Genomic DNA, 11,785 nt, shown 5'->3' with positions numbered 1-11,785 from the left:
TAAGGTCATGGGAACATGCTAAGGACACGCGAAGATCATGGGAACATGCTACGGTCATGGGAACATGCTAAGGTCATGGGAACATGCTAAGGACATGCTAAGATCATGGGAACATGCTAAGGACATGCTAAGGTCATGTGATCATGCTAAGGACATGCTAAGGTCATGGGAACATGCTAAGGACATGCTAAGGTCACGTGACCCCGCCCCGAACACGCCTGGAACACGCTAAGGTCACGTGACCCCGCCCCGAACACGCTAAGGTCACGTGACCCCGCCCCGAACACGCTAAGGACACGCGTGACGTCATCGGGGGGGCGGTGACGTCACGGCCCCGCCCCCCCCCCCCCGCATGCCCCTCCCCCCCCCCCCCGTTGTGTATCCCCGGGAAGGATAAAAAAGGGGCGGGGCCAGACCCGGAGGCGGCTCCTGATTGGGCGGGGGCGGGAGGGGGCGGGGTCAGGGGGGCAAGGGGGTCATTGGGGGTCAAGGGGGGGTCAAGGGGGGGGTCAATGGGGTCGGGGGGGGTTATGGGGTCGGGGGGGGGTCTATGGGGTCGGGGGGGGTGGTTATAGGGTCAGGGGGGGTTATAGGGTCAAGGGGGGTCAATGGGGTCATGGGGGGGTCAATGGGGTCAAGGGGGGGTTATGGGGTCAAGGGGGGGGTCTATGGGGTCAGGGGGGGTGGTTATAGGGTCAGGGGGGGTTATAGGGTCAAGGGGGGGTCAATGGGGTCATGGGGGGGTCAATGGGGTCATGGGGGGTCAAGGGGGGGTTATGGGGTCATTGGGGTCATGGGGGGTCAATGGGGTCAGGGGGGGGTCTATGGGGTCAGGGGGGGCGGTTATAGGGTCGGGGGGGTTATAGGGTCAAGGGGGGTCAATGGGGTCATGGGGGGGTCAATGGGGTCATGGGGGGGTTATAGGGTCAGGGGGGGTCAAGGGGGGTCAATGGGGTCAAGGGGGGCGGTTATGGGGTCATGGGGGGGTTATGGGGTCGGGGGGAGCATTATAGGGTCAGGGGGGATTAATGGGGTCACGGGGGGGGGTCTATAGGGTCGGGGGGGGTTATAGGGTCAAGGGGGGGTCAATGGGGTCATGGGGGGTCAATGGGGTCAGGGGGGGGTTATGGGGTCAAGGGGGGGGTCTATAGGGTCAGGGGGGGTGGTTATAGGGTCATGGGGGGGTCAATGGGGTCATGAAGGGGTTATGGGGTCATGGGGGGTCAAGGGGGGCAGTTATAGGGTCAAGGGGGGGTTATGGGGTCAATGGGGTCAAGGGGGGGGTTACGGGGTCAAGGGGGGAGGTTATAGGGTCGGGGGGGGGTTATGGGGTCATGGGGGGTCAATGGGGGGGTTATGGGGTCAAGGGGGGTCAATGGGGTCATGGGGGGTCAAGGGGGGGGATATGGGGTCAAAAGGGGGTTATGGGGTCAGGGGGGGCGGTTATAGGGTCAGGGGGGATTAATGGGGTCACGGGGGGGGTCTATAGGGTCGGGGGGGGTTATAGGGTCAAGGGGGGGGTTATGGGGTCAAGGGGGGGTTATGGGGTCAAGGGGGGTCAATGGGGTCAAGGGGGGTCAAGGGGGGGATATGGGGTCAAGGGGGAGTTATAGGGTCAAGGGGGGTCAATGGGGTCAAGGGGGGCGGTTATTGGGTCACGGGGGGGTTATGGGGTCAAGGTGGGGTTATGGGGTCAAGCAGGGGTCAATGGGGTCAAGGGGGGTCAAAGGGGGGGTTATGGGGTCAAGGGGGGTCAATGGGGTCATGGGGGGAGGTTATAGGGTCAGGGGGGCATTATAGGGTCAGGGGGTATCCATAGGGTCAAGGGGGGGGTTATGGGGTCAGGGGGGGTTATGGGGTCAAGCAGGGGTCAATGGGGTCATGGGGGGTCAAGGGGGGGTCAATGGGGTCAAGGGGGGGTTATGGGGTCAAGGGGGAGTTATAGGGTCAAGGGGGGCAGTTATAGGGTCAAGGGGGTCAAGGGGGGGTCAATGGGGTCATGGGGGGTCAAGGGGGGCAGTTATAGGGTCAAGGGGGGGTTATAGGGTCAAAGGGGGTCAAGGGGGTCATGGGGGGTCAAGGGGGGGGATATGGGGTCAAGGGGGGGGTTATGGGGTCATGGGGGGGTCAATGGGGTCATGGGGGGGGTTATGGGGTCATGGGGGGGTTATGGGGTCAAGGGGGGTCAATGGGGTCAAGGGGGGGTTATGGGGTCAAGGGGGGGGTTATGGGGTCAGGGGGGTCATGGGGGGTCAATGGGGTCGGGGGGAGCATTATAGGGTCAGGGGGGATTAATGGGGTCACGGGGGGGGGTCTATAGGGTCGGGGGGGGTTATAGGGTCAAGGGGGGGGTTATGGGGTCGGGGGGGGGTCAATGGGGTCAGGGGGGGGTTATGGGGTCAAGGGGGGGTTATGGGGTCAATGGGGTCAGGGGGGCTGGTTATAGGGTCAGGGGGGGTTATGGGGTCGGCGGGGTCAATGGGGTCATGGGGGGTCAAGGGGGGGTCAATGGGGTCAAGGGGGGGTTATGGGGTCATGGGGGGTCAAGGGGGGGTTATGGGGTCGGGGGGGAGTTATAGGGTCAAAGGGGGTCAAGGGGGCGGTTATGGGGTCATGGGGGGTCAATGGGGTCAAGGGGGGTGGTTATGGGGTCATGGGGGGGTTATGGGGTCGGGGGGAGCATTATAGGGTCAGGGGGGATTAATGGGGTCACGGGGGGGGGTCTATAGGGTCGGGGGGGGTTATGGGGTCAAGGGGGGGTCAATGGGGTCATGGGGGGTCAAGGGGGGAGGTTATAGGGTCAGGGGGGGTTATGGGGTCAAGGGGGGGGTCTATAGGGTCAGGGGGGGCATTGTAGGGTCAGGGGGTATCCATAGGGTCAAGGGGGGGGTTATAGGGTCAGGGGGGGGTTACGGGGTCAAGGGGGGTCAAGGGGGGAGGTTATAGGGTCAGGGGGGGTTATGGGGTCAAGGGGGGGGTCTATAGGGTCGGGGGGGGTTATGGGGTCAGGGGGAGATATGGGGTCAAGGGGGGTCAAAGGGGGGGTTATGGGGTCAAGGGGGGTCAATGGGGTCATGGGGGGTCAAGGGGGGGTCAATGGGGTCAAGGGGGGGTTATGGGGTCATGGGGGGTCAATGGGGTCAAGGGGGGCGGTTATAGGGTCGGGGGGGGTTATGGGGTCAATGGGGTCAAGGGGGGGGTTACGGGGTCAAGGGGGGAGGTTATAGGGTCAGGGGGGGGTTATGGGGTCAAGGGGGGTCAAGGGGGGCAGTTATAGGGTCAAGGGGGGGGTCTATGGGGTCAAGGGGGGGTTATGGGGTCAAGGGGGGGGTCTATGGGGTCGGGGGGGGTTATGGGGGTGTTATAGGGTCAGGGGCTTTATAGAAAGAACAGAAAATAGCAAACGATGACGTCATTTATTGCCGTTTTGGGTGGGTTTCGGGTGGATTTGGGGTTTTTAGGGTTGGCGTCGGACACAACTCAAGACGCAAACCCAATGGGATGAGTTATGGGGGCGTTTTGGGGTGACCTTATAGGGTCATTTTGGGATGAGTTTTGGGGTCGTTATGGGATGAACTTATAGGGATGCTATAGGACAACCATATAGGGTCTTTTGGGGTCGTTATAGGATGACCTTATAGGATCCTAATAGGATGGTCTTATAGGGTCATTATGGGATGAAGTTATGGGGTCATTATAGGATGACCTTATAGGGTCATTTTGGGGTCGTTATAGGATGACCTTATAGGGTCATGATGGGATGGTTTATAGGGTCAATATGGGATGAACTTATGGGGTCGATATGGGACGAACTTATAGGGTCATTATAGGACAACCTTATAGGGCCATTTTAGGGCAACTTATAGGGTCGCTATGGGATGACCTTATAGGGTCATTTTGGGGTCGTTATAGGATGACCTTATAGGGTCATGATGGGATGGTCTTATAGGGTCATTATGGGATGAACTTATAGGGTCGATATAGGACAACCTTATAGGGCCATTTTAGGGCAACTTATAGGGTCGCTATGGGATGACCTTATAGGGTCATGATGGGATGGTCTTATAGGGTCAATATGGGACGAACTAATAGGGTCATTATAGGACAACCTTATAGGGCTATTTTAGGACATCTTATGGGGTCAATATAGGACGAACTTATGGGGTCGATATAGGACAACCTTATAGGGCCATTTTAGGACATCTTATGGGGTCAATATGGGACGAACTTATAGGGTCGATATAGGACGAACTTATAGGGTCATTGTAGGACAACCTTATAGGGCCGTTATAGGACAACGTACGGGGTCGCTATTGGACGAGCTTACGGGACCGTTACAAAACGACCCTATAGGGCCGTTTTAGGGCACTATAGGGCCATTTTAGGGCCGTTATATGGCCAGGAAGAGCTCGACGGGACAGTGGTCGCTGCCCATCCCCCTCCAGGCGCCGCGCCAGCAGGCAGTAATCCAACCTCCACCCCACAGGGTATGGGGCCGGGGGCGCCCCACCCCATAGCGACCCCATAAGGACCGAGCGACCCCATAGAGAAAACGATGACGTCATTTATTGCCGTTTTGGGTGGGTTTGGGGTGGATTTGGGGCTTTTGGGGTTGGCGTCGGACACAACTCAAGACCCAAACCCAATGGGGTGAGTTATAGGGTCGTGATGGGATGAGCTTATGGGGTCTTTTGGGGTCGTTATAGGACGGCCTCATAGTGTCATTATAGGATGAGCTTGTAGGGTCAAGATGGGGTGATCTTATAGGGTCATTATGGGACGACCTTATAGGGTCATTTTGGGGTCATAATGGGATGGTCTTATAGGGTCATGATGGGATGAAGTTATGGGGTCGCTATGGGATGAACTTATAGGGTCAATATGGGATGAACTTATGGGGTCGTTACGGGATGAAGTTATAGGGTCATTATAGGATGACCTTATAGGGTCATTTTGGGGTCGTTATAGGATGACCTTATAGGGTCATGATGGGATGGTCTTATAGGGTCAATATGGGACGAACTTATGGGGTCGTTATAGGGCAACTTTATGGGGTCATCATAGGACAACCTTATAGGGTCATTATAGGACAACTTATGGGGTCGATATGGGACGAACTAATAGGGTCATTATAGGACAACCTTATAGGGCTATTTTAGGACATCTTATGGGGTCAATATGGGACGAACTTATAGGGTCGATATAGGACAACCTTATAGGGTCATTGTAGGACATCCTTATAGGGTCGTTATAGGACAACATACGGGGTCGTTATAGGACGAGCTTACGGGACCGTTACAAAACGACCCTATAGGGCCGTTTTAGGGCACTATAGGGCCATTTTAGGGCCGTTATATGGCCAGGAAGAGCTCGACGGGACAGTGGTCGCTGCCCATCCCCCTCCAGGCGCCGCGCCAGCAGGCAGGAATCCAACCTCCACCCCACAGGGTATGGGGCCGGGGGCGCCCCACCCCATAGCGACCCCATAAGGACCGAGCGACCCCATAGAGAAAACGATGACGTCATTTATTGCCGTTTTGGGTGGGTTTGGGGTGGATTTGGGGCTTTTGGGGTTGGCGTCGGACACAACTCAAGACCCAAACCCAATGGGGTGAGTTATAGGGTCGTGATGGGATGAGCTTATGGGGTCTTTTGGGGTCGTTATAGGACGGCCTCATAGTGTCATTATAGGATGGTCTTGTAGGGTCAAGATGGGATGATCTTATAGGGTCATTATAGGATGACCTTATAGGGTCATTTTGGGGTCGCTATAGGATGACCATATAGGGTCATAATGGGATGGTCTTATAGGGTCATGATGGGATGAAGTTATGGGGTCATTATGGGATGAACTCTACGGGGTCGTTATGGGGCAATCTTATAGGGTCATTATAGGATGACCTTATAGGGTCATTTTGGGGTCGTTATAGGATGACCTTATAGGATCCTAATAGGATGGTCTTATAGGGTCATTATGGGATGAACTTATGGGGTCATAATGGGATGGTCTTATAGGATCAATATGGGACGAACTTATAGGGTCATTATAGGACAACCTTATAGGGTCACTATAGGACATCTTATAGGGTCGATATAGGACGAACTTATAGGGTCATTGTAGGACAACCTTATAGGGCCGTTATAGGACAACGTACGGGGTCGCTATCGGACGAGCTTACGGGACCGTTACAAAACGACCCTATAGGGCTGTAATAGGGCACTATAGGGCCATTTTAGGGCCGTCATATGGCCAGGAAGAGCTCGACGGGACAGTGGTCGCTGCCCATCACCTTGTTGCGGATCTTGCTATCGCACAGCGCCCCCTCCAGGCGCCGCGACAGCAGGCAGTAATCCAACCTCCACCCCACATTACGCCCCCGCGCGCCCCCCAAGTAGGTCCAGAAGGTGTAGGCGTGGGGCACGGCCGGGTAGAGGTGCCGGAAGGTGTCGAGAAACCCCGACCCCAAAAGCGCCCCGAAACCTTCGCGTTCCTCGTCGGTGAAGCCCGGGGACCGCCGGTTGGCCCGCGGGTGCCGCAGGTCCAGGTCGCCGTGGGCCACGTTGAGGTCGCCGCAGACGGCCACGGGTTTGCGGGCGTCCAATGAGGTGAGGAAGGAGCGGAAGGCGCGGTCCCAACGCTGGCGGTAGGGCAGGCGGACGAGGCCCCGGCCGGAGTTGGGGACGTAGGCGGCCACCACGTAGAGGGAGGGGAACTCGGCCGTCACCACCCGGCCTTCGGCGTCGTGCTCGGGGTCGCCTGGGGGGAGAGGGTGGCTAGTGGGGGTTGATGGGTGGCTACCGGAGGGTTTGGGGTCAACTGGTGGCAACCAAAGGGTTTTGGGGTCAACTGATCCCAACAGAAGGGTTTTGGGGTCAATAAAGGCTATTGAAGGGTTTTGGGGTCAATGGGGCAACCAGGGGTCTACTGGTGGCTACCAAAGGGTTTTGGGGTCATCCGAAGGGTTTTGGGGTCATTGGAAGGGTTTTGGGGTCAACGGTAGCCAACAAAGGGTTTTGGGGTCAATGGTGGCCATTGAAAGGTCTTGGGGTCAATGGGGCAACCAAGGGTCTACTGGTGGCTACCAAAGGGTTTTGGGGTCAATAAAGGCTATTGAAGGGTTTTGGGGTCATCCGAAGGGTTTTGGGGTCAATAGTGGGAGTTTGGAGTCAATGGGGGCCACTGAAGGGTTTTGGGAACTCTTTTTGGGGGAACTCGGCCGTCACCACCCGGCCTTCGGCGTCGTGCTCGGGGTCGCCTGGGGGGAGAGGGTGGCTAGTGGGGGTCGATGGGTGGCTACCGGAGGGTTTTGGGGTCATCTGAAGGGTTTTGGGGTCAACACGTGGCAACTGTAGGGTTTTGGGGTCATTGGAAGGGTTTTGGGGTCAATAAAAGCCATTAAAGGGTTTTGGGGTCAATAGTGGCAACCAGGAGTCAACTGGTGGCCGTTGAAGGGTTTTGGGGTCAACTAAAGGGTTTTGGGGTCAATAAAGGCTATTGAAGGGTTTTGGGGTCAATAGGGCAACCAGGGGTCTACTGGTGGCTACCAAAGGGTTTTGGGGTCATCCGAAGGGTTTTGGGGTCAATAAAGGCCATTGAAGGGTTTTGGGGTCTACTGGTGGCCAACAAAGGGTTTTGGGGTCAATGGTGGCTATTGAAAGGTCTTGGGGTCAATGGGGCAACCAAGGGTCTACTGGTGGCTACCAAAGGGTTTTGGGGTCAATAAAGGCTATTGAAGGGTTTTGGGGTCATCCAAAGGGTTTTGGGGTCAACTGGTGGCAACCAAAGGGTTTTGGGGTCAATAAAGGGTATTGAAGGGTTTTGGGGTCAATAGGGCAACCAGGGGTCAACTGGTGGCAACCAAAGGGTTTTGGGGTCAACTGGTGGCTACCGAAGGGTTTTGGGGTCATCTGAAGGGTTTTGGGGTCAGTAGTGGTGGTTTGGGGTCTACTGGTGGCCAACAAAGGGTTTTGGGGTCAATAGTGGGAGTTTGGGGTCAATGGGGGCCACTGAAGGGTTTTGGGGTCATCCAAAGGGTTTTGGGGTCAATGGGGCAACCACAAGTCTACTGGTGGCTACCAAAGGGTTTTGGGGTGGGTTTTGGGTCAATTTAGCTCCAATTATGAAGGTTCTAGGTCCTCCAACGTACGTTTTGAACCCCGGGGAGAACTTTGGGATTACGGGGCCGTTTTTTGGGATTACAGGGTCAGTTTTTGGGATCCCCTACAAGACATTTATGGGATCGGGGGGTCACCTGATGATTTTGGGGTGCATTTTGGGTCAATTTAGCTCCAATTATGAAGGTTCTAGGTCCTCCAATGTATGTTTTGAAGCCCTGGGAGAACTTTGGGATTACGGGGTCGTTTTTTGGGATTATAGGGTTGGCTTTTAGGATCCCCTACAAGATATTTATGGGGTCGGGGGCGTCCCCTTGTAATTTCGAGGTGCATTTTGGGTCAATTTAGCTCCAATTAAGAAGGTTCTAGGTCCTTCAAGACAGCTTTCAAAGCCCTGGGACAACTTTGGGATTATGAGGTCGTTTTTTGGGATTATGGGGTCGGGTTTTGGGATCCCCTACAAGATATTTATGGGATCGGGGGGTCCCCTGGTGATTTTAGGGTAAATTTTGGGTCAATTTAGCTCCAATTATGAAGGTTCTAGGTCCTCCAATGTATGTTTTGAAGCCCTGGGAGAACTTTGGGATTACGGGGTGGGATTTTGGGATTATAGGGTTGGCTTTTAGGATCCCCTACAAGATATTTATGGGGTCAGGGTGTCACCTGGTGGTTTTGGGGTAGATTTGGGGTCAATTTAGCTCCAATTAAGAAGGTTCTAGGTCCTTCAAGACAGCTTTCGAAGCCCTGGGAGAACTTTGGGATTACGGGGCGGTTCTTTGGGATTACGGGGTCAGGTTTTGGGATCCCCTACAAGATATTTATGGGGTCAGGGTGCCACCTGTTGATTTTGGGGTGCATTTTGGGTCCATTTAGCTGCAATTATGAAGGTTCTAGGTCCTCCAACATACATTTTGAACCCTGGGGAGAACTTTGGGATTACGGGGCCGTTCTTTGGGATTACGGGGTGGTTTTTTGGGTTTATGGGGTCGTTTTTTGGGGTTACGGGGTGGGTTTTTGGGGTCTCACCGATGCCGTAGGTGACGCTGAGGGGCTCGTGGCGGGCCAGCAGCCCCACCCCGCTGTAGCCCGGGCGCCCCTCGGGGCTGGCCCAGAACTGGTGGGGGAGCCCCGGCAGCGCCCGCACCTCGGGGGGCACCGCGGGGGCCGCGCACTTCGTCTCCTGCAGGCACAGCACGTCCGGGGCCTCCTCCTGCACCCACTGGCCCCAAAAACGCCGGAAATTAACCCAAAACGGGCCGGGGGCAACACCCGGAAAAGGATGGATAGAGGATGTCCGGGCCCAGTCCCAGAAATCGCCCCAAAATGGCCCAAATCCTATAAATATCCCAAATCCTATAAATCCCACAAATCCCATAAATACCCCAAATCCCATAAATAAACCCCAAATCCCCCCAAAATCCCATAAATCCCGCAAATCCCATATATTCCAATCCCATAAATCCCCCAAACCCTATAAATCCCCCCTAAATCACCCCAAATCCCAAAAATCCCCCAAATCCCATAAATTCCAATTCCATAAATCCCCCAAAACCCCATAAATCCCCCCAAATCCCATGAATCCCCCCAAAATCCCATAAATCTCCCCAAATCCCATAAATCCCCCAAAACCCCATAAATCCCCCCAAAATCCCATAAATCTCCCCAAATCCCATAAATTCCAATCCCATAAATCCCCCAAAACTCCATAAATCCCCCCAAAATCCCAGAAATCCCCCAAATCCCATAAATTCCAATCCCATAAATCCCCCCAAACCCTATAAATCCCCCCTAAATCCCCCCAAATCCCAGAAATCCCCCAAATCCCATAAATTCCAATCCCATAAATCCCCCAAAACCCCATAAATCCCCCAAAATCCTATAAATCACCCCAAAGTTCCCCCAAATCCCATAAATCCCACAAATCCCCCCCAAATCCCATAAATTCCAATCCCATAAATCCCCCCAAACCCTAAAAATCCCCCCCAGATCCCATATCCAGCACGTCCGGGGCCTCCTCCTGCACCCACTGGCCCCAAAAACGCCGGAAATTAACCCAAAACGGGACGGGGGCAACACCCGGAAAAGGACGGGCGGAGGTTGTCCGGGCCCAGTCCCAGAAATCGCCCCAAAATGGCCCAAATCATAGAAATAACCCAAATCCTATAAATATCCCGAATCCCATAAATACCCTAAAACCCCATAAATCCCCCAAAATCCCATAAATAAACCCCAAATCCCATAAATCACCCCAAATCCCATAAATTCCAATCCCATAAACACCCCAAAACTCTATAAATCCCCCCCAAATCCCATGAATCCCCCAAATCCCATAAATTCCAATCCCATAAATCCCCCCAAAACCCCATAAATCCCCCCAAAATCCCATAAATCCTCCAAAACCCTATAAATCCCCCCAAATCCCATAAATTCCAAGCCCATAAATCCCCCCAAACCCTATAAATCCCCCATAAATCACCCCAAATCCCCAAAATCCCCCAAATCCCATAAATTCCAAGCCCATAAATCCCCCAAACCCTATAAATCCCCCATAAATCACCCCAAATCCCAGAAATCCCCAAAATCCCATAAATTCCAATCCCATAAATCGCCCAAAACCCCATAAATCCCCCACAAATCCCATAAATCCCACAAAACCCATAAATCCCCCAAAACCCTATAAATCACCCCAAAGTTCCCCCAAATCCACCCCAAATCCCATAAATTCCAATCCCATAAATCCCCCCAAACCCTATAAATCCCACAAATCCCCCCATATCCCATAAATCATCACAAATCCCATAAATCTCCCCAAACCCTATAAATCCCCCCCAGATCCCATATCCAGCACGTCCGGGGCCTCCTCCTGCACCCACTGGCCCCAAAAACGCCGGAAATTAACCCAAAACGGGACGGGGGCAACACCCGGAAAAGGATGGATAGAGGATGTCCGGGCCCAGTCCCAGAAATTGCCCCAAAATGTCCCAAATCCTGTAAATCCCCCAAAACCCTATAAATCCCACAAATCCCATAAATACCCCAAATCCCATAAATGCCCCCCAAATCCCATAAATCCCCCCAAATCCCATAAATCCCCAAAATCCCATATATTCCAAGCCCATCAATCCCCCCAAACCCCATAAATCCCCCCAAATCCCATAAATCCTCCAAAACCCTATAAATCGCCCCAAATCCCATAAATTCCAATCCCATAAATCCCCCAAAACCCCATAAATCCCCCCAAATCCCATAAATCTCCCCAAATCCCATAAATTCCAATCCCATAACCCCCCCAAAACCCTATAAATCCCCCATAAATCACCCCAAATCCCAGAAATCCCCCAAATCCCATAAATTCCAATCCCATAAATCCCCCAAACCCTAAAAATCACCCCCAAGTTCCCCCAAATCCCATAAATCTCCCCAAATCCACCCAAATCCCATAAATCCCCCAAATCCCATAAACCTCCAAACCCCATAAATCCCCCCAAACCCCAAATTTCCCCCAAAACCCCAAAAACCCCATAAATTCCCCCAAACCCCAAAAACCCCCAAAATCCCCCCAAATCCCCCAAACCCCTAAAACCCCCAAAACCCCATAAATTCCTTCAAACCCCAGAACCCCCATAATTGTCCCCAAACCCCCCAAACCCCCAAAACCCCAAATTTCCCC

At 54.0% G+C, this 11,785-nt stretch overlaps 2 protein-coding genes and 1 long non-coding RNA gene across 29 annotated transcripts in view; 1 reads left to right on the top strand and 2 right to left on the bottom strand.

Annotated features, from left to right (window-relative positions):
* Positions 1 to 3,397: 3,397 nt before the first annotated feature.
* Positions 3,398 to 11,785, bottom strand: part of LOC311426041 (DNA repair nuclease APEX1-like) — a 28,552-nt gene continuing 20,164 nt past the window's right edge. Inside the window, exons 3-7 of one of the 27 annotated variants that reach the window (XM_084502154.1) lie at positions 9,142 to 9,334; positions 6,128 to 6,757; positions 5,213 to 5,236; positions 5,047 to 5,141; positions 4,545 to 4,867 (exon numbers count right to left, since the gene is read on the bottom strand). In XM_084502154.1, coding sequence (XP_084358280.1) covers positions 6,243 to 6,757; positions 9,142 to 9,334 — 708 coding nt within the window. In that variant the 3' untranslated portion in view covers positions 4,545 to 4,867; positions 5,047 to 5,141; positions 5,213 to 5,236; positions 6,128 to 6,242. Of the gene's footprint in view, positions 4,038 to 4,544; positions 5,237 to 5,505; positions 5,722 to 5,745; positions 6,758 to 9,141; positions 9,335 to 11,785 lie in introns of those variants that run through there. The other 26 variants (XM_084502152.1, XM_084502150.1, XM_084502161.1 and 23 more) reach the window with 26 other exon arrangements.
* LOC311426044 lies at positions 3,405 to 4,521 on the top strand. Its single transcript, XR_014686538.1, has 2 exons — positions 3,405 to 3,537; positions 3,608 to 4,521. It is a non-coding gene; the product is annotated as an uncharacterized lncRNA (long non-coding RNA).
* The window catches only part of LOC311426048 (uncharacterized protein), a gene marked incomplete at both ends in the record, with an annotated part of 5,258 nt that continues 4,375 nt past the window's right edge, over positions 10,903 to 11,785 (bottom strand). Inside the window, one exon of the mRNA XM_084502168.1 lies at positions 10,903 to 10,987. Coding sequence (XP_084358294.1) covers positions 10,903 to 10,987 — 85 coding nt within the window. The remainder of the gene's footprint in view (positions 10,988 to 11,785) is intronic.

The sequence above is a fragment of the Aythya ferina genome (genome assembly GCF_964211825.1).
Source record: "Aythya ferina genome assembly, chromosome: 36".
NCBI lineage: Eukaryota > Metazoa > Chordata > Aves > Anseriformes > Anatidae > Aythya > Aythya ferina.
Note: the sequence above shows the minus strand (reverse complement) of the source record. Positions and strands in the feature narration are given on the sequence as shown.